Source organism: Eptatretus burgeri, chromosome 10 (genome assembly GCF_056783735.1).
Source record: "Eptatretus burgeri isolate ZD-2024b chromosome 10, Ebu_testis_v1, whole genome shotgun sequence".
NCBI lineage: Eukaryota > Metazoa > Chordata > Myxini > Myxiniformes > Myxinidae > Eptatretus > Eptatretus burgeri.
Window position 1 is genome coordinate 79,982,384 of NC_140970.1, and position 21,544 is coordinate 80,003,927.

A 21,544-nucleotide genomic window follows, 5' to 3' on the forward strand; every position below is an offset into this window, starting at 1 on the left:
AGGCGCCGACGAGGAAATCCCAAGGACTGACAAGGAAACCTCAAGGTGCCGACGAGGAAATCCCAAGGAATGACAAGGAAACCTCAAGGAGCCGACGAGGAAATCCCAAGGTGACAAGGAAACCTCAAGGCACCGAAAAGGAAACCTCAAGGCGCTGACGAGGAAACCTCAAGGTGCCAACGAGGAAACTTCAAGGCACCGAAAAGGAAACCTCAAGACGCCGATGAGGAAATCCCAAGGACTGACAAGGAAACTTCAAGGTGCCGACGAGAAAATCCCAAGGACTGACAAGGAAACCTCAAGGCAAAAAAAAAGACCGTTTTTACAGCCATTTTTCCCTGCTGAGCAGGGGTTGGGCTTTTTCTTGAGGAAATGTTTTTTTTTTATGGCCGGATGCCCTTCCTGATGCCAACCCTTGTCGCCTCTTATGACACACAGGGATATGGTACACCTATTCTAACCGGGGCATACACCGGGACCAGTACACGGGCACTCATTTCGCCGACCACGGAAGGATGACAGGCTGAGTCAACCCCCTGGTGTTAATTCAGCAGCCAACGGGGCTTGAACTCAGGACCCTGGGATCCTAAGCCGCCACCCTAACCACTAAGCCAACACCAGGCTTGGCAAACCTCAAGGCACCAAAAAGGAAACCTCAAGGGTCCGACACGGAAATCCCAAGGACTGACAAGGAAACCCTAAGGCGCCGAAAAGGAAACCTCAAGGCGCCGGCGAGGAAATCCCAAGGACTGACAAGGAAACCTCAAGGCACCGAAAAGGAAAGCTCAAGGCGCCGACGAGGAAACCTCAAGGTGCCGACAAGGAAACCCCAAGGCGCTGACAAGGAAACCCCAAGGCACCGATAAGGAAACCTCAAGGTGCCGAAGAGATAAACCCCAAGGCGCCGATAAGGAAATCCCAAGGACCGACAAGGAAACCTCAAGGTGCTGACGAGCTAACCCCAAGGACTGACAAGGAAACCTCAAGGTGCCAAAAAGGAAACCTCAAGGTGCCGGCGAGGAAATCCCAAGGACTGACAAGGAAACCTCAAGGTGCCGAGGAGGAAACCCCAAGGCGCCGACGAGGAAATCCCAAGGACTGAGAAGGAAACCTCAAGGCACCGAAAAAGAAACCTCAAGGCACCGACGACGAAATCCCAAGGACTGACAAGGAAACCTCAAGGCGCCGACGAGGAAATCCTAAGGAATGGCAAGGAAACCTCAAGGCGCTGACGAGGAAACCCCAAGGCGCCGACGAGGAAATCCCAAGGACTGAGAAGGAAACCTCAAGGCACCGAAAAGGAAATCTCAAGGCACCGACGACGAAATCCCAAGGACTGACAAGGAAACCTCAAGGCGCCGACGAGAAAATCCTAAGGAATGACAAGGAAACCTCAAGGCGCCGACGAGGAAACCCCAAGGCGCCGACGAGGAAATCCCAAGGACTGAGAAGGAAACCTCAAGGCACCGAAAAGGAAACCTCAAGGCACCGACGACGAAATCCCAAGGACTGACAAGGAAACCTCAAGGCGCCGACGAGGAAATCCTAAGGAATGACAAGGAAACCTCAAAGCGCCGTAAAGGAAACCTCAAGGCGCTGACAAGGAAACCCCAAGGCACCGATAAGGAAACCTCAAGGTGCCGAGGAGGAAACCCCAAGGCGCCGACGAGGAAATCCCAAGGACTGAGAAGGAAACCTCAAGGCACCGAAAAGGAAACCTCAAGGCACCGACGACGAAATCCCAAGGACTGACAAGGAAACCTCAAGGCGCCGACGAGGATATCCTAAGGAATGGCAAGGAAACCTCAAGGCGCCGACGAGGAAACCCCAAGGCGCCGACGAGGAAATCCCAAGGACTGAGAAGGAAACCTCAAGGCACCGAAAAGGAAACCTCAAGGCACCGACGACGAAATCCCAAGGACTGACAAGGAAACCTCAAGGCGCCGACGAGGAAATCCTAAGGAATGACAAGGAAACCTCAAGGCGCCGACGAGGAAACCCCAAGGCGCCGACGAGGAAATCCCAAGGACTGAGAAGGAAACCTCAAAGCGCCGTAAAGGAAACCTCAAGGCACCGACGACGAAATCCCAAGGACTGACAAGGAAACCTCAAGGTGTCGATGAGGAAACCCCAAGGCGCCGAGGAGGAAATCCCAAGGACTGACAAGGAAACCTCAAGGTGTTGATGAGGACGCATCAAGGTGACTGTTGAGATGAGTAAAGCTTCAGGTTTTGATGAATTCCATGTAATATGACAGGAAATAGAAAAATAAGAACGTTTCTTGAACTCGTCCCCAGGTTCGGTCTTCAACTCAATCCGTTTTCACACAGACAGTAGTGTGTGTGTGCTTCATCGAGGCCGTTTTTAACTTCCTTTCACCATATTAATTCAGGCTCGTGTGTGTGTGTGTGTGTGTGTGTGTGTGTGTGTGTGTGTGTGTGTGTGTGTGTGTGTGTGTGTGTGTGTGTGTGTGTGTGTGTGTGTGTGTGTGTGTGTGTGTGTGTTCCATACGAAACGAGGCTTTATACTTTATTATAAAACGAAGATAAAACCGGGGAGGCGATGTTGAGTGCACGCATACATCAACCAAACGTTCAGAGTACAAAGAGAGCGAGTTACATTTTAACTCATTAACCCATCAACAACCTCTCTCAGGGGGTTCCGCGGCATCAGTTCCGAATAGGGCGAGTCGGAACCTTTCGTGTTCGACTTTTGGCATATCGCTTTAACTACAGAGCGTCATAATATATTAATGCAACCTTCCAAAGGCACTCACCGAATTAATGACTTCTAATGGCCACACGCAATTGCTTTTTGCGATAATGTTCTTCTTCTTTATATATATATATATATATATATATATATATAAATAAATAAATAAATAAACAACCTTTGTTTTATTTTTGTATCGACGACGTTTAACAGCTACTGTTATATATGATGTACCTCATTGTAATAATTAACACGGAAACGTGCATTATTACGAAATAATTATTGCATGGAAACGATGAAAGATCAGCCTCGCCAACGGCACGTCTGACCTCATACACCGCCTAATTCATTATGCGAATTTGTACAAACGTCATCATTGATAAAAGGAAAAAGTCCTAGTGTCTGGTCACTCAATTTACATACTCCATCCAGAAAAAAGTGCTTTTTAAAAAAATAAAATAAAGTGATTATGAGTTTCATTTTTCATCGTTTTAAACACACGAAATGACTAACTTTTTTGCCCGAATAAATTTGCATCTTTTTAAATGTCGCGAAAGGAAAAATTGCAAGGTCGCTGCGTCAATGGTACCGAGCGTTGTGAGTTATACACCGCTCAATGTAAAATTCCATGTAAATAATTTTTAGCCGCGTCGTGTTGCGAACGCTGGCTCGAAGAGAGCTCTGCGTTGTTGTTGTTCTTCTTCTTCGAGTGTAGAGAAAACCTTTATGACGCGGATCCTGGACACCTTTGTCCTTGTTTATGTTCGCGTTGTGAGAAGAGTGGAGCTGTGAGCGCTCGTCGTTTGAACACAAGTTTCATAGGTCCCACTGCACGCACAGACAAATTCTCTGGATGCCCCCATTCAGCCTGAATTTCATTAATTACGTTTGGCATCCTGTCCCGCCATTTTTGCGCGCCTGATTATTAAATGCTTGAATCGCGGAAAGACGCGCCAAAATGGCGAAAGGACTTGAAAGGAAGTTTTTCTTCGCTTTTTAAATAATTCCAACGATTGCAGTCGCAAGATTAATTCACGCAAGATAACCGCCTCAACACGAACCACCTCCACCCTCCTCTTCAAGGTACTGCATGCTCCACAATGCAGCACCCTGAGAGGTTAAAAAAAATTTGCCCAAATCTCGAAGTCAGATATTTCATTTACAAAAGTAACAAAGGCAGGTTTAACCACCTTTTATCAAATAAACTACGAGTATCCAGGATTCAAAAAGGTCATCCATCTTTTGCACACGTCCACAGTTTTTTTTTTTCTCTCTCTCTCTGACGAGGTGTTTTATCTAATGACGAACTTGACGAGTTCCAACTGATATCAATAATTATGATGAAGCAAAATGCGAGGACATGAGAGGATATCAAATGCCTTTCGCTTGACCAATGAGGACATTCGACATATAATTGTTTTTAATATAAAACACTTTAATAGGATCCCGTTTTCCATCTCGACTAGCAGGGGTTAGGGCTCGGGTTAGCTGTTAGGGTTTGGGTTCGGTTAGGGTTAGCTGTTTGAGTTAGCTGTTAGAGTTTGCTGTTTGGGTTAGCTGTTAGGGTTAGGTGTTAGGGTTTGGGTTAGCTGTTCGGGTTTGGGTTAGGGTTAGCAACGCCGGGTCCGTCCTCCTACCCCTCCCAATTCCTTGTCAACTCCACCTCCCTCTGCAGATCTTCCAAGATAAGTAAGTTCATCCGGCAAACTCTTCCTCTATCGTTCACCCTTATAAAGTCCAGGCGTCGTGCTCGCTCACACCCCTTATATTAGTTCCTCTTTTGTCCCACTCGTGGAATCAGTTCTTTCCGGGGCTTCACGTGTTTTTTTTTTTTTCAGTTCAACGAAATTGTCACGTAGTCGTCTTACTCCTTATTATCGTACAAGACACGATTCTTCCACGACTCACCTCCATGCTCGGTGAGCCTCACCGGTGGACTTTGTGCAGGCCAAGCCATGGTTGGTTCTAATAAGTGATCCTTTGGACTTTTTACCGTACAATGTCTTGTGGGGATTTGAATTCTCACTAGATGAGTTATGTTATGCCTGGTGCTGGCTTTAATGGTTAGGGTGGTGGGCTTGGGATCCAAGGATCCTGAGTTCAAATCCTGCTCGGTTGTTGAATCAATACCAGGTGGGGTTGACTCTGCCCGTCATCCTTCTGAGCTCGGCAAAAATGAGTGCCAGCTTGCTGGTATCCTGTGTCGGAGTGGCAACCTGTCCAGGTTTGTGCCCAATAGTCAAGGAGACTGCTTAGGCAGCACCAATGCTGCACAGAGTAGGGTCCTGATGGATGGATGGTGAGGTGTGTTTCTGAGTGAACGGTATGATAGGTGGTGATCCACCTGTGTTAATGAGCAGTTTGGGTGCCATTGATTTGGTGTATATCAATCCTGCACTGGCGCTGTTGGTATAGTGGTGGTGCAGCCCCACACCTCTTGTAGTCCTCCTCCATGCTTCACTATCGAAAAAACAGTTGTTGAAGATTGTCAAACAATTCCAACAAGGTATGGACGCATTTCTAAAGAACGAATGTCATTCCACTGTTTGTGACCTGATGGTTATTTGAAACTTTTGCTTTCCTCTTGTGTCAGCGGCAGTTTTCGAGCAGCGGGACATCTATTGAGAATACTGTGTGCTGACGTGCAACTCACTGTGGCACTGTGTACATGACCATCATCTATCACTTAAAGAACACATGCCGAGATACCCCACATCACTTGTGCAGAGTTTCAGCTTTCCATCCTGAGCACTTCTATTATTAACAGTACCATTTTCATGTGCCCCCCCCCCACAACACCTCATCCCTCCCGTCCATGCCCCGAGTCTCGCATGTAACTCCAACTGCAATATAGACTATTGTCACAATCTTTCTCATCGAGTATCCTTCACCAGACATTGGTTACTTTGATTTCTACCACCATGTGGTAGTAATGTCCATGGTTACGTTACTGGATTACTACTACAACCCTACAACCACAACCCATGCTTGCACTTTTATACACTGTACACTGATGCGACACTTTTTAATCACGGACCTACGTTAGATCGAGAAGTTGCATCAAAAAAAAAGGCGTTAATAAAAAATATACATTCTGTGCTTCCTGGTTGCATCATTTCTGGGAGCGCAGCTGTGCCGCTGATACAGTGCCCCCTGTTTCCAGGAAGCTGGTACTCATTTTACTGACTTCGGAAGGATGACAGGCTGAATCAACCCACCTGGTGTTAATTCAACGACTGTCAGGGCCTCAAACTCAAGACCCTAAGATCTTAAGCCAGCGACCTTTGCCGTTAAGCCAACACCAGGCTTGAGATGGCATACATCCCTATTTCCTCCCCCCCCCCCACCACCACCCCAACCAGGCTATCCCTGTCTGCTGCATGGGGAGACAAAGGCTTCATGTCGAGGCAAACTCACCACGGACAAAGTGCAGGTTGGTGAAAGTGAGCAGCTATGGGAATCGAACCCACACCCAACCACTGGAGAAGAAGACAACTCTTTAACCACGACCAAGCTACCGCCTCAACAATGACATGAGGACATATTAAAATGGGCATGACAGGAACACTACGCACGAATATTAACATGAGGAGGTACAAAAACAGTACTTTTTATCTAAACAACGAACACATTGGGGGATATCAATGTGTGCGGTTGCGTGTCAAGACAACCATGCATAATGAGATGCCACCAACAAGAAGACCAATTTGTACTTTAGCATCCTTCAAACGAACCGACACCAAATCTCAAATGGCACACAGCTTAACAGAACATCCTCTAATGAGCTAATCCCAAACAATATATTACCTCGGAAACCTGTGCACATCTCTTCGGAACGTTTCCACCATCCAGAGGACAACGTCAAACACCGATGTACATGTACCCCCTATTTATACTCTCTTTGTCACCTTCAAACACTTTCCACTGACTCAAGTCGCTATGTACTCAAGTGAAAAGCTTCTCTAAACCTCCGACGTGCCGGCAGCATGGTCTAAACGAGAGAAACGAGAGACTCCTCGACCCGAGAGGTATGCACACTTACCTCGAAGCTGTCAGGCCTGGGTTCAAATCCTGACACAGTTATGAACTGTCATCCTGGTGTTCCACAGGTGTGTGTGTGCCGTCCCTCGGATGGATGTTAAACTGGGTGTCCCAGTCCCACGGTGTTCTTCGTGAAGAGTGGGTGAGTTATCTCTGGCACACTGAACAAATTCCAAAATGCCTTCCTTGTTTTCTTGAGTTGGAGTGGTGATCAACGGTCTGCACAGGGCATGCATGGTATATACATATATACATATATATATATATATATATATATATATATATATATATATATATATATATATATATATATATATTCAAGAAAACATGTTTTACAATTACCTGGATGCAATAACTACATCGACAACCTGGTTTGTATGACGTCACCGCCCGAATGACCACTCCGTGCGCAAACCAAGACGGTGGATGCACTGACGTGGGAACATCAGCGGACACCACTCCTATAACCTCACCCAGATGTATGCATTTTACATAGTCCTGATACATTCAACCTAACTTGAAACTAAAACAGCAACTAAACTTCACCAGTCCTGGTTAAACCATATTCTCATCACTCACCTGGTAAACGAGAAAACCTCAATTATAGAAATTTATTTTCAAATCCTCAACAGCCTCACACTTTTGTGTGTCAAAGCAATTGTCATTTCCTGCGCTGTTCCACCAAGACATCTGCATCCTTTTTCACCTGCTGACACCTCCCAGACAAACGTGGATGTTCCGTGTAAAATGAGCCGATGAGACATCCTCTCTCTCCCCCCCCCACCCCCACATTCGTGATCCCCTCATGGATGGGGTTGCTCAATCCCATCTAGGGTATCATTATAATCGCACCTTAGGAGGCCAGGACACATCAACCGTGTTGCACAGATGAAAGTTAATGCAACAGGACGTCTCGGAGACCAAAGGAAACGTTTATTGTTGATTATAAATATAGGGAATGACGTAAACTTCATGTTTATAACAGTTAGGAGGAGGAACAAGGCCATGATTTGTGCACTCCATGTATTTTATACATATACGTCCCATTGGGGTGTGGCCAAACTGCGCTCCAATTATCTGTCGAATCGCACTCAGGGTATAAATAATAAATAAGAACCGTGGAAAACAAGAAAACGCACTTGCGGTGGGAGGAGCGATGGAACGGTGGGAGGAGCGATAGAGCGGTGGGAGGAGCGATAGAGCGGTGGGAGGAGCGATAGAGCGGTGGGCGTGGCGGTAGTGCGACGGGCGTGGCGGAAAAGCAGTGGGCGGGGCGATCAAGAGCGAATCTCTCGACGGTTCACGTTGACATTCTTCCTCTTCGGGCAAAAAAAAAAAATATCCGCTTCAACTCAACATTGCGCGCGTTTTTTCAGGTCGAGGTGTTGACGCCGTGAGGAAAGTTTTCCGATAAAACGGTGAACTCTGGTTAATAGTTATATAATAAAGAGAGCACGATTAGATTGTGGGGGAAATGGATTAATTATTTTATTGAGGTGAATGTGGAGTTAATTTGCTGTTTGTCAGGAACATCTATAGATATATAGAAAATATACATTTAAAAAAAATATATATATATATATATATTCACAAGAAAATTGTTCCTCAAACATCGGAGAAATTATCATATTGTAATGAGATCGACCTGAGGAGATCGAGTCACGGTGACTTGCCGATGGTACCACCCCCGCCACGCCTCCTTGGAACCCAGGCAGCGACAGCTGCGTCGAGCGGTCACACCACTCCGACAGCAGTGTTGACATTTTACAGGAAAGGCCTCGCGGATTCTCTTCACATTTTGCGAACGGGACACAAACTTCCATTTTAAAAATCGATTCGTTAGTTCGACGAACCATCGCGCGCCCATTGGCCGCGGCTCTGAGAGGCGATTCACGTTAATGTATGCAGGATCGCCTGCCAATCAGGTGCGCGTCGCTCCGGCGGCAGCCAATCGGTGAGTCGGGGACTGGCGACACGTGACGTATAAATAAGGAGACTCGGCGCGCCGCCGCGACATAAGCTCTGCGCTGTCCGAATCGAGAGGTGCCCGATTGTTTGGCGAAGACCGCCCGAAAATACCTTTTCAACTTTCCGCGGTTTTTTTTCTTCCCCCCCGACAGTAGTTCAACGAAGAAGATGGCAGACACGGCAATAACTAAGACGTCCGAAGTCACCACCAAGGTAGTGGACGTTCGGCGTGCTGAAGTGTGATTGAGGAGGAGCAGCCGCGAGCCCGGTACATCGCTCTCTTATTGTCTCGCGCCGGGAGTTCGAGTCCCGCGCTGAACGTGCGCTCGCGGATCGGTGGATTATTTATTTGTTTGTTTGTTTATTTATTTATTTATTTATATCTCCACTCGCTTCGTCCTCGCAGCGTCGACCTGTGGACTTACGGCCGTGGGAAACCCGCCCGAGTCGATTTGCGCTGAGACGCGACGCCGCGAGTCTCCACTCGCCGTCTCCTCTCTCTCTCTCTCTCTCTCTCCCCACCGGGTTTCCCGGACGCGAGTCTCCCACCGGGTTACGTGACGCCTTGGTTCCCACGTATCCCATTCCCCCCCCCCCAAAACGACCCTCGAACCCACTCACGGGGTCGTGGGCAGCACCTCGACGTGTCCGCTCCGAGCCGTACGGACTGGCCGGTTGCCAAACTGCGAGCCCGGAGTCGAGGACGATCGGCGTGTTTGGTGCTTTGAAGTCCTGCTTCCCGCCAAAATGGCCCGCGCGATGTGACCCGATTGTGCGGGTCCGGTGTGCGCGTCACGACCCCGAGTGAGCAGTTCGCACTCGCCGAGTGGGTTTTCCATTTTTTTTTTTTTTTTCCTTTACTCTGGTTTGCGATGCGTGGGAGTTTCGCCTGGAACGCACGGGGAGTCCTTTCTGGAACCTCGGACCCTCGCCCGATGCCGGACCCCGCAACCCGTGCACCCAACCGTGTTAGGTGAACGCCACGCGATGTCCTTCCTGCCCAGATCACCTCACCCTGGTCCACCTCCCTTCATCAGTTTGCGCACTCCGGATTACGACTAGATCGCTTTGCGCGACCACCCACCCAAAAACTCGTGGCGGAATCGCACGGATCGACCCCTACCACCCCCCTCCTCTTGCCCAACCCCTTGCGTCTCTCCTCCCCTCGTACCCACATTCAGACACATGGACTATTTTCCGACGTTCGCTATCTTGCGGGTGACCGTGGTGGCGGTTTGAATTTTTTTTTTTATTCCGAACCGCAATGACCTCGATCCAAGGGGTGGAGACCGTTTTGCAGCTCATTGTTGACAAGTGAGCGTGAAGTTAGTCGAGGGTTCATTGCACACTTCGGGGTTATTTTGAACGACTCAGTTGCATCCACTCGACCGAAAGTGGTCTGTGCGCGATGGGGGGGGGGGAGGTGGGAGTGGTGGGGGTGACTCCAGGGGTGGGTGCTACTCATTACTCCTGTTTATTTTGTCGAACATTCATTGTTATTAAAAATAAAGCTGCAATAAGCAGGGTCCTAGCGAGGTCTGCGGAGCCGGCACCGGAGTGTGGTGAGACAGGTGGTTGGCGGGACACATGTGGAGAGGATTGTTGAGCACGTTCCATGCTCTTGATAAGCTTGGCGTACGTGTCTCCATGCTGGCTGGGTAAAAAGTGCCTTGCTCGATAACAATAATGATAGAGGGCAGGCAAGTTGGTGGTTGCATCTCTCTTCTCCCCAGCTATTGTTTGGAATGAAACTTGAAACGCTTTGTGATGTCATTTCCTGCTGTGCTCGGAAGCATTGAGCTGTATAATGGCAGTGTGAAGGCACAGAGCACGTGGTACCACCCGCTCTGTAAGTGCCTCCGGTGGTATCGATTGGCAGATTCGGGGTGTGAGGACAAGTCCCAATCGAAATGCTCAGGAAAATGCTGATGCCTGTTGTTGATGTGCCCTTTGTCCACATTCGCAGGATAAAAAGGAAAAGGAGAAGAAGAAGGAGGTGACGGTGGAAGAAGAAGACAGCACGGATGCCCCTTCAAACGGTGCAGAGGTATGTGTGGCTTCTGGGGGGGGGCGGTTCTGTGGTATTGGTGGTTCTCGGGGAGGTTTTAATTGGTTCTGTGGTTTAAAACGTCATCGTTGCCTCGGATTTTTAGCGAATTTTCCTCTCTCGCAGGACGAGAATGGAGAAAACGATTCCGAAGACAACGCAGAAGTCGATGACGACGATGTTGAGGAGGATGGTAATGAGTTTTGTTATTCCCCCCCCCCCCCATTTTATACAAATATATATGTATATTTCGTGTCTGACACGTGTATGAGATTCCAACGTATTTCTCGGGGACTTTTTCTCATCAGAATTTGGTGCGGATGAGATACTTTACACCAAAGTGGTTCTATTTGCTCGAGTGTGTTCAGTAGTGCCTTGACTCAATTTCTTGGATTTGATGGTTGTGGCTACCAGCTCGCGACCGCCCCCCCCCCACCCACTCCCACCCCCATCCTTTCCACGCCCCATCTGCTGACATTGGCGGTCTGTCTGCCATTGAGATGCCAGCATTCCAAGCCACTGTTTGCTGAATCTTTAATCAGGTTTCCTTTCCTTGTTGGTCCACGGAAATGTCTCCCCGAAAAACGGCTTTGTATAAACCGATTTATTTTCTAAACCGCTGGAGACTGCTTTTTTGCGACGCCCTTAACTTGCACCTCATTTGTGCAGCTTTTCTCTCTGCTAGTTTCCTATAATACCACCGTCCATTGGCTGAGCTGAGATAGGGGAGGGGCTCCTTCCTCACTGACCAATCAAAATAATCATCGTGGGAAACCTTCATGACCTTTAAACTTGAAGCTCCACCTCTTCCCTGTCCCCCGAATCCTTGCTTGTGCAGCTGGTGATGAGGAAGAGGAGGAGGAAGAAGAAGATGATGAGGAGGATGATCCCCTCTCGAGTAAACGTCCAGCAGAAGAGAATGAGGTACGAGATGTGTATCATGTGTCATAGACTGAACTCCACATTGTTTGAAGTGTGATGTGGGTAAAAGGGTCATGCAGAGAGGGGAGGGGGTACAAGTTTTCAAGGATGGGTGGAGGGGGTTGGAAGATCCACTCGCTCTTCCATTTCGACATATAAGACGATGTCTCATAAAACTGATTTGTGACCTTTTAAAAAATAAATACATAAAAGACTTTCACCCTCTCCCCTTCTCCTCCTCCTCCTCCGTAGGATGAGACAGACAAAAAGAAACAAAAAACGGATGACAATGGAGATTCTGCCTGAAAATTCTTCCCATCACCCTTCCTGAGCCCTCTCCCCATGTCCTTCCATCTGTCTGTTTGTCTGTCCTGAAGCCGGTCTCTGACCACCATGGCCTGAGCTGCGATGTAGTCTTGTCTTTTAGTCGCGTTTAAAGAATCCCCCCACCCACCCCTACCCCCAAAAAATGAATCCGCCGCACCGCATTACGTCACAGCTTGAGTTTGAAGCCACACAGTTTTAACTCGCTCTATAAAGGGTTTTGTATAGACCTATTTATTTTCTAAACCGCTGGAGACGGCTTTTTTGTGACGTCTTAAGGGAGGTTTTTAGTCCAGCCGTTTGAAGACTGTTCATCGCACGTGGAGCTGGTTTTGTAAAACGCTTGTGGGTAGTTGTCTCGGAATCTGCACCGCAGCTCGCTCGCCATGGTGGGAATTACTCCCTTCCTTCCTCCATATCCTGTCCAAACTTGTATCATTCCTTATGTCCATCTTTTTGTTTCCCTACTCCTGTAAAGCCCATGTAGAATGAACGTACGTCGGGGTTGTGTGGGGAACATGGGCCAAAGATGTTTTGAGTAATGTTGTCATGGCCTATAAACTCCTGTGTGTGACATTGGATGGTTTTTTTTTCCTTTGGATGTATTTGTAATGTAGTCTGTTAATAAAAAAATTTCACAAAACGAGGTTCTTTTGCTGTGCATCCCTCACAAAGAGTGATTCATCCTTCGAGCTGCAGTGGCTGTGATAGACGCAAGAAGGTTGACAACCTTTGAGATTGCTCTCTGTTATTTGGTTTCATGGCTGAAGGTTGAGTTATTTCGAAAGATTTTGGAACACCTTGAAGAAAGAAGATCTACAGCCACGGTGTTTGAAACCCCCTCCACCAGCCCACTAATCAAGTTTGTACTCATCCCTTGATCGTGCAAATCAAGTTGTACCTTGTTTAGCAGGTGCTTTAAGCTCCGCCCTCAGGGGTCTGTATTCTCAGAGCCACCAGGCTTACCTGGCTTTCTTGGTTGGGTCTCTGATGCAAAGTTTTGTAGGTAAACGGAGTAAAGTGGTAAACGGCAAGGTGAAGGGGATGAACAGTGTAAATGGTGCAAAGGGTATAAACTATATATTTTATAAATGGTATAAACTATATAAAAAGGGTGAACTATGTAAATTTTGCTAAGGGTATAAATGGGGTAAATGGTACAAACAACATATAAAGGGTATAGATTATGCAAATGGTATAAACAAATGTTATGAACTATGTAAAGGGGTATAAACGATGTAAATACTGTAAAGGGTAAACATGGGTATAAATGGTATAAACGTTAACTATGTGAAGGGTATAAACTACAAACTGTAAATGGTGTAAATGTTATGAGGTAAAGGGTATTAACAATACAAAGGATATAAATGAGGTAAAGAGTATAAAGAATGTATGTAAATTATAAACTCAAGGGTATAAACTGTATGTAAATGATGTAAAGGGTATAAACTATAAATGGTATTAATGATGTAAATGTTATAAACCATGTAAAGGGTATAAACTATATATATATATATATATATATATATATATATATATATATGGTATTAATGATGTAAAGGGTATTATCTATGTAAAGGGGAAAAACTATATATAAATGGCATAAATATGTAAATATTATAAACTGTAACGGGTATAAACTCTATAAATGACGTAAAGGGTATAAACCATATATAAATGGCATAAACGATGTAAATATTATAAACTATGTAAATGAAACTATGAAAAGGGTATAAACTATGTAAATGAAACAATGAAAAGGGTATAAACTATGTAAAGGATACAAACTATGTCAAGGGTAAAAGCTTATACATGGTATAAATGCTGTAAATGTTATAAACTGAAAATACCAATGGTATAAATTATTTAAAGGGTAAAATGGTGCAAGTGTTATAAATGGTGTAAATGGAATAAATTAAGTGGAGTATAAAGGATGCAAAGCTATTACAGTGTAACTCGTATAAACAATGTAAATGTTATAAATGTAGAATGTGTTATAAACTATGTAAAGGGTATAAACTGTGAAAAGGGTATCAATGATACAAAGCTTGTATGTGATTTCAATGCTATAAACAGTGTAAATGTAAATGTTTTAAATGGAGTAAGTGTTATAAACAATGTAAAGGGTATAAACGATACAAAGCTTGTCCATAATTTCAATGTTATAAACGGTATAAATGTAAATTTTATACATAATGTAAAGGGTATAAACGGTATAAATGGTGTAAATGTTATAAACTATGTGAATGCAACAAACTAGGTAAATGGAAAAACTATGAAAAGTGTATAAACGATGTAACAAACTATGCAAGGGTTATAAATTATGTAAAGGGTATAAACCATGTAAATGTTATAAACGATGTAAAGGGTAGAACCGATGTAAATGTTATACAATATGTAAATGGTATAAACTGTATAATGTATATACACAGTGCAAATGTAAACATTGTAAATGTTATAAACTATGGAAAGGGTATAAACTGTGTAAGTGTTATAAATGGTGTAATGGGTATAAACTGTGAAAATGTAATAAACGGTGAAAAGGGTAAATCACCGATCGGAATGTAAAAAATATTTGGCGGGAAAATTCCCAACTGAGTTTACATCGCAGGAGAATGCGCACGCTTTGAATTTTTTTTTTTTATTTGCTCTCCATTACTAAACCCGAGACCATAAATGGCAATCATTATTTCTACGTGATGCTCCTTTCTATTCCTGTTTTCTATTCCTTTTACTGTTTTCGCTAAAACTTCCCACATCCCCATGCCTTCGCGCTCGAAACGTACGGGGAATTTAGCGCCATTACGTATCGTCGCCTGAATCCACGCACGCGTACTTGGCACATAGTACGTACACCTGCATTCCCACTTGCAACAAAATGATGCAGTAGCGCTGGAGCTGACATTGGATGGATTATTGAAAATGATGGGAGTGTAAAAACAAATGCTACCTTTCCACTGGCAAAGCATGTCGTGAGCTCGCGGATTACCTCGCAATGCACGACGCAAGCGTGCCATGAGCTCACGGCTCGGCTCACTATGCACTGTGCAAGCGTGCCGCGATCCGGTCCGCACGGTGTCGATTTGCGTGCGGAAAAGTGCACGCGCGTTGCTCGCAACTGCGTTATTGTTTGTGTAAATCGATCATAAGAAAAGAAACGGTTTTTAATTTTTTTTACTTTCTTTGTTCTCACCGACACGCTCGTGTTGTTGGAACGCACGAAACTCCCGACAGGCGGCGCACGGAGCTCGAAACTCAGGGATCAGATTTGGAACTCCCCCCCCCCCGTGCACCCACCCCCACCCCCACCCCCTTTCACCTTCCCCGATGGCACGTTAATACCCGTATTAACTCACCCAACACACCATGACCAGCACCGAACCGGCTCCTGGACCGGAACGTCACGCGCGCCGTCGACCTACCTCCGACACGCAACCAATGAGTTAAACAAGGTGTCACCTTCTCGAGACACGATGTAAGCGCCATTGTTCGCCAAAGGACGCTTCACCATCTTTTTGCAACTCTGTTCGTGTTGAGCGCAACGCCCTCCGAAACGATCTTTGGCGTGTCCCGACCGGCAATGTGGATCCAAGGCGAAGGCGGGGTGCGGTTCGGTTCGGGGTCGGACGGATTATGCATTGACACGCTGGGCTGGGCCGGTTCGGTTTCGCCACACGGGGGTTGCGGGTTGGGTGGGACCGGGTGAGGGCGTGGGTATCTTCAGCGCTGCGGCTCGGAGCCATTTAGGCAGAGGCTGGATCGACGATCGTCCCACCGAGTGGCGCCTGGGGAGGTTTGATGGGCTGGGGTTCGCTGGAACATGCGGCTCCCGCTTCTTTCCTCGAACCGATCATAAACGGATCACGCATCGGTCCGTGGATCGCAGTCTCTTCGGTTTGATAAAATCGGAGAGAAAAACGTACAAATCAAACTCGGGATTCGGAGAGAAAAAGTCTTAATTTAACAAAGTCCGTCGTTCTGCCTCATGGACGATTGAAGTTCACTCACCTTCTCACGTCTGCCGTTGAGGAAAGCGAGGTCTTGTTTAAATGAGGGTCACGTCCGGCCTGGTTCGACTGTTCGGCCTTGAAAGCGAGTCAATCGCGCCACCTCAAGTCAGATCGGCGTGCCTGCACCACGTGGACTCGTTCGTGCGGGGAGACCGTGTGAAAGGGTTCCTTGATCCCTTCAAACCGATTTGCTCCAAAGCTGGTTTGGTGGACACCTGACTCAGACAAATCGAAATACCCAACGGTCCTCGACTTCACAACGACTCGTGGGAATCGTCCATCTGCAACGCGAGGTCTTCACCTCATGGACCCCTCTATATTCAGAGCTAGTGATAAAGCAAAGGGCAGTTGGCATGGTAACGTGATACTCGTGGTCGTGATAACATTCGGGACTCGTGGCGACACTTTCACGGTATTCGGAGGGTGGCACCTTGTGGTTGCGTCCGCTCATTGCAAATGGCTCCTGTTGGGAAGTGTTCTCCCGGAGACGAACCACGTGGTTGTTTTCAGACATTCCCGAAGCACGAAATCTTCAGGTTCTTGTTGCTCGGCAATGGAATCCGTTTCTACGACATTAATTGCGTTTTGCTTTGAACCCTGGGGTGTACCTGTCAATCGGAGATTCTCGGAATAGCCCCTCCACCTTCCCTGTTTCGACACTTCAGCACGTCAGAGACCCTGGTCGACCTTCAGATTTCTATTCCTCTTCCCAATAACCTTTGGCACTTTCACGAAATGTTCTTCCCTTTCTTTCTGACTCTGAAGATAATTGTAATGAAGTTGATGCAATTACCGTTTGATCTCTTTGGATTGTGAACTGTGTGGGTATTTATGGAAGCAGCAACCTTAGTCATCAATGCACCCTGATTACGATATTTATCTTGTCACCTTGTGGTCATACCGGTGACCCTTGCAGAAGAAGAAACTCCTTCGGATCTCAAGGGGGGGATGTCAACTCTTTTGTTCCTCGATTATCTCGTGTATGCAACCACCACCCTGGGACTGTTTTCTGTTCTATCCCATTCTTCACTGCAGGACTTCAAGCAGGCTTTGCACACCTGCTTTTTTGTCCCCCCCCCGCTCATCCGACAAGGTCGGAGATGAGGGACGTTAAAATGAACTCCACCGACCGATCATCTGTCCATGTACTTTTGTGTACGGTACGCGATGGTTCAAAAACCGTTCAACATTCAGCTTTCATATTGTTGTGGGCCGAGGTTCGGCGACAATAAAAGACCACCAGGGCGAGCAGAATGTTCGTCTCCACCGAACACCCCGGAATTTAGGTCGTGACTCTCAGATAAGTCCGAAAGATCACGGGTCCCTTAGCGGACCGTGGTCGCCAATATTTCGACGGCGTAGGGTAGGATTAATTGCCTAATTTCAATATACCTAAGTACCCACGTCGTCAAATTACCGGGGAAGTCACACCCTCGACGGACTCTGTCGAACCGGGTCGCTCCAGCGACCTTGGTCCGGTGTAACTGAGCGGAATTACCAGAGCCCGTCAGTCCAGAAACGACAACTTACGGCACACGGCCTCCCTAATTCTCAATTCGCACCGTGCTGGGTCAATGGTAGAAACGATAGACAATGAGTTGGTACATTGAACAATTGGGGGTTTATTTATAATGGGGCAGGGAAGCACAGAGAGCAGAGTTATCCGAATATGATAAATGCAATTCACAAGGAACACAGGCACTTAACAGTTTCTACTTACAGACGGGGCCCACGGACACACACACACACACACACACCCAAAATAAATGGACCCCGTGGGTCTCTATTCGGTCCTTCCGCCAAAGAGGATAGTTCAGCTGGGGGACCAGAGCCTGGCCGGGTACCTTCCCGCCTCGTGCGGTCACACCGGACTTCAACCACCACGGTGGAACTCGAACGCACGTTCCGAAATCCACGGGCCCACGACCCTGGCTGCTCGGCCCCCACCACCACGATGATCCACCGCGAAGGACCGCAGACCACATTCGCAGACCAAGCCACGGCGAGGAGCCACCGCAAAAGACCGCAGACCAAGCCACCACGAAGAGCCACTGCAAAGGAATAGGCCACGATCACAGCAGTACACTCGTCCTGAAAACCACTCTACTCTCCTTGCCAGGATTTCTTCCCCTCCCACTTGCCTCCTGATTGGATGAGGGGAACCTCCTCCTTTCCTGGGCGGAGTCAGAGCTCTGAGGTAACGAGCCTGCTGATTGGACGGGGCGTCCCGGGGGGTGTGTCGGGGCATCTCGTAGGCTCCCCCCCCCAAGAGGCTCTGTCGTAGTTCCCGGCACTCTGGCCTCCCATTGGCCAGAGCGCCTCGGCTCTGCTCGCCCTTCGCCCATTGGCTGGAGGAAACGCTCCATGCCCTTCCTCGGAGCAGAGCCTCGATCTGATGCGATGGAGGCTCCGCACACGGCTTCAGCCAACAAGGATAAATGTATCCAAGAGCAGCGTCGTAAAGGTTTTGTCGGCTTAAAAAAAAAACAACAACAACAACTTCCGATATTTCGTCACGTGCCTTGATTAAGCCAATAGCGAGACCCGTCATAATGTATTTAAGTATTTACGATATATTGTGTATTTACGAAATAAATACTGTATTTACGAAATTGCAATACGATAAATGGAATAATCTTTAAATAGTAACGTGAACTTTTCGAAATTTTAAAGCAAATGTCCGAATATATTTAAAAGTTCATGATAGACGCTCTCAAAAGGCACCGTCTATGCGAGGATGTGTACAGGTGCTTAGTATTTAAGGAGATCCGGATCTGGTATATACAAGAGCCGAGTCCTAGAGGTTAAGGTTTTGGAAGAAGAAGAAAAAGAAGAAAAAGAAGAAAAAGAAGAAAAAGAAGAAAAAGAAGAAAAAGAAGAAAAAGAAGAAAAAGAAGAAAAAGAAGAAGAAGAAGAAGAAGAAGAAGAAGAAGAAGAAGAAGAAGAAGAAGAAGAAGAAGAAGAAGAAGAAGAAGAAGAAGAAGAAGAAGAAGAAGAAGAAGAAGAAGAAGAAGAAGAAGAAGAAGAAGAAGAAGAAGAAGAAGAAGAAGAAGAAGAAGAAGAAGAAGAAGAAGAAGAAGAAGAAGAAGAAGAAGAAGAAGAAGAAGAAGAAGAAGAAGAAGAAGAAGAAGAAGAAGAAGAAGAAGAAGAAGAAGAAGAAGAAGAAGAAGAAGAAGAAGAAGAAGAAGAAGAAGAAGAAGAAGAAGAAGAAGAAGAAGAAGAAGAAGAAGAAGAAGAAGAAGAAGAAGAAGAAGAAGAAGAAGAAGAAGAAGAAGAAGAAGAAGAAGAAGAAGAAGAAGAAGAAGAAGAAGAAGAAGAAGAAGAAGAAGAAGAAGAAGAAGAAGAAGAAGAAGAAGAAGAAGAAGAAGAAGAAGAAGAAGAAGAAGAAGAAGAAGAAGAAGAAGAAGAAGAAGAAGAAGAAGAAGAAGAAGAAGAAGAAGAAGAAGAAGAAGAAGAAGAAGAAGAAGAAGAAGAAGAAGAAGAAGAAGAAGAAGAAGAAGAAGAAGAAGAAGAAGAAGAAGAAGAAGAAGAAGAAGAAGAAGAAGAAGAAGAAGAAGAAGAAGAAAAAGAAGAAGAAGAAGAAGAAGAAGAAGAAGAAGAAGAAGAAGAAGAAGAACGTCGAGCTCTCTATGAGCAGCGTTCGCTACGTGGGCAATGGGGTCGGTGGTTTGAAGAAGTGAAGGGGATTTGTTGTAAAAAAAAAAAAACTACCTATAAAGAAACTTCGCAGCGCACACATGTAATTCCCGTTAGTCATAGAGGATGGGGCCCAAACTATCAACATATACTTATCGAGATAACTGAGCTACGGCGACTGCTGTCTGTTTGTGTGCAAAAGGCTTCCAAATCCGTAACAATATGACATTATCTCAACCTGATTAGGTCACGGCTTTGATTGGCTGAATTCTGTTGCCATGGCAACCATCTCAGTAACTTGACTTGTGTGTACATGCTATTTCAACCAGAGTGGTGTCAAAGCCACCCAATGCTCGCCTGTTTATACGCTGATTTATCGTTTTTCGTTTTTAAAAGACTAGTCTAATAATATTTTTTTATAAAGCATTGCAGTGAAGTCTGATCCAAATAATTTTAAAGCAACATATGTATTTGTATATTGTAATCAGTAAAAAAGTGTGGTAGATAAAAACATGAGAAAGGAAATAACTTGCACCAAAAACTTTAACATTTTCACGCTCACGCTGACGCTGACGCTCAAATCTCTCTTCTTCTTCTTTCGGCTGCTCCCTTTAGGGGTCGCCACAGCAGATCATCCGTATGATCCGCATAGTGATTTGGCACACGTTTCACGCCGGATGCCCTTCCTGACGCAACCCTGGTCGCCTCTTACGACACAGGGATATGGTACACCTATTTTAACCGGGGTATACACCAGCCCAGTACACTGGTACTCATTTTGCCGAAATACTAGTCTAATAATATTTTTTATAAAGCATTGCAGTGAAGTCTGATCCAAATAATTTTAAAGCAATATATGTATTTGTATATTGTAATCAGTAAAAAATAGTGTGGTAGATAAAAACATTAGAAAGGAAATAACTTGCACCAAAAACTTTAACATTTTCATGCTCACGCCGGGGGTATCGCTATAGCTCTCTGTTCTTCGAACAGGCGAGCTAAAAAGGTGCACCAACAACATTTATTTCATTTGGACTTCATTGCATCCGTAGTACACATTAAATGAATGGCAAGCGTCTAGTATCAACAGGCGAGCATTGGGTGGCTTTTGACACCATCTTAGGTTGAAATTAAAAAAAAAAATTAAAAATCATTTGTTAATTTCAGCTTCACTACACCAATAGTATACCCCAAAGGAACCTCCATGCTAAATATCAGCATCCAAGTACACATATTAAATGAATGGCAAGCTTCTAAATAACTTGCACCAAAAACTTTAACGTTGATGTGCTACAAAAAAGTTAAGTTCAAAACAGGTCAAAAATTTAAAACATTTGAAATTATTTTTTAATTTCAACTTCACTACATCAATAATATATCCCAAAGGAACCTCCATGCCAAATATCAGCATTCTAGTACACATTAAATGAATGGCAAGCTTCCAAATAACTTGCACCAAAAACTTTAACATTTTCACGCTGACGCTGATGCTCACACTGACGCTGACGCTGGGGGTATCGCTATACCTTTCTGTTCTTCGAACAGGCGAGCTAAAAACTGTTCAACATTTAGCTTTCATATGACACAGTCTATTCTTCATACCACCCAAAAGGCAGGGGACCAATTGGATCAGATCCTTGTTGCACACAATGTCGAGGCTCATGGAGGAGCGAGAACACAGAACACATCAGGATATAACAGAACAAAAAGAACAGTAGACAGATGAGCTGGGGGGGGGGAGGACATGAAAGCAGGGTTGAGGGATAAAATAGAGGCATACTGAGATGTTGGAGTAAGACAGAGGGGGTTAACAAGATTGAGACAGCCGCAAACTCTAAACCACAGAGGTGGAAGGAAAAACGGAAACAGATGGGCTTAATCAGCG

The 21,544-nt window shown here is 45.8% G+C and overlaps 2 protein-coding genes and 1 long non-coding RNA gene across 13 annotated transcripts in view; 2 read left to right on the plus strand and 1 right to left on the minus strand.

Moving 5' to 3' along the window:
- LOC147018929 (uncharacterized) overlaps window positions 1-8,609 on the minus strand; it is a 302,533-nt gene extending 293,924 nt beyond the window's left edge. For 8 of the 9 annotated variants that reach the window (XM_085899050.1, XM_085899051.1, XM_085899052.1 and 5 more), the window contains exon 1: window positions 8,399-8,609. In XM_085899050.1, coding sequence (XP_085755176.1) covers window positions 8,399-8,609 — 211 coding nt within the window. Of the gene's footprint in view, window positions 1-2,776; window positions 2,832-8,398 lie in introns of those variants that run through there. The other variant, XM_085899057.1, reaches the window with a different exon arrangement.
- On the plus strand, window positions 4,397-6,896 carry LOC147018932 (uncharacterized). Of its 3 annotated transcripts, XR_015062590.1 has the most exons (3): window positions 4,397-4,670; window positions 6,075-6,740; window positions 6,822-6,896. It is a non-coding gene; the product is annotated as an uncharacterized LOC147018932 (long non-coding RNA). The 3 variants fall into 3 exon arrangements; XR_015062589.1 differs by having other exon boundaries at window positions 6,075-6,896; XR_015062591.1 differs by lacking the exons at window positions 6,075-6,740; window positions 6,822-6,896 and adding an exon at window positions 5,306-5,811.
- A 133-nt stretch (window positions 8,610-8,742) lies between the features above and the next one.
- On the plus strand, window positions 8,743-12,656 carry LOC147018933 (uncharacterized). The gene is made up of 5 exons (XM_085899061.1): window positions 8,743-8,934; window positions 10,688-10,768; window positions 10,895-10,961; window positions 11,607-11,692; window positions 11,942-12,656. Exons 1-5 carry the CDS (start codon window positions 8,890-8,892, stop codon window positions 11,993-11,995), a joined length of 333 nt encoding a protein of 110 aa, XP_085755187.1. The 5' UTR covers window positions 8,743-8,889; the 3' UTR covers window positions 11,996-12,656.
- The last annotated feature ends 8,888 nt before the right edge of the window (window positions 12,657-21,544 follow it).

Coding starts and splice junctions, on each gene's coding strand:
- LOC147018933 (XM_085899061.1), top strand. CDS start 8,890: ATGGCAGACACGGCAATAACTAAGACGTCCGAAGTCACCACCAAG. Junction 10,962..11,606: donor CGACGATGTTGAGGAGGATG/GTAATGAGTTTT, acceptor TTGCTTGTGCAG/CTGGTGATGAGGAAGAGGAG. Junction 11,693..11,941: donor GTCCAGCAGAAGAGAATGAG/GTACGAGATGTG, acceptor CCTCCTCCGTAG/GATGAGACAGACAAAAAGAA.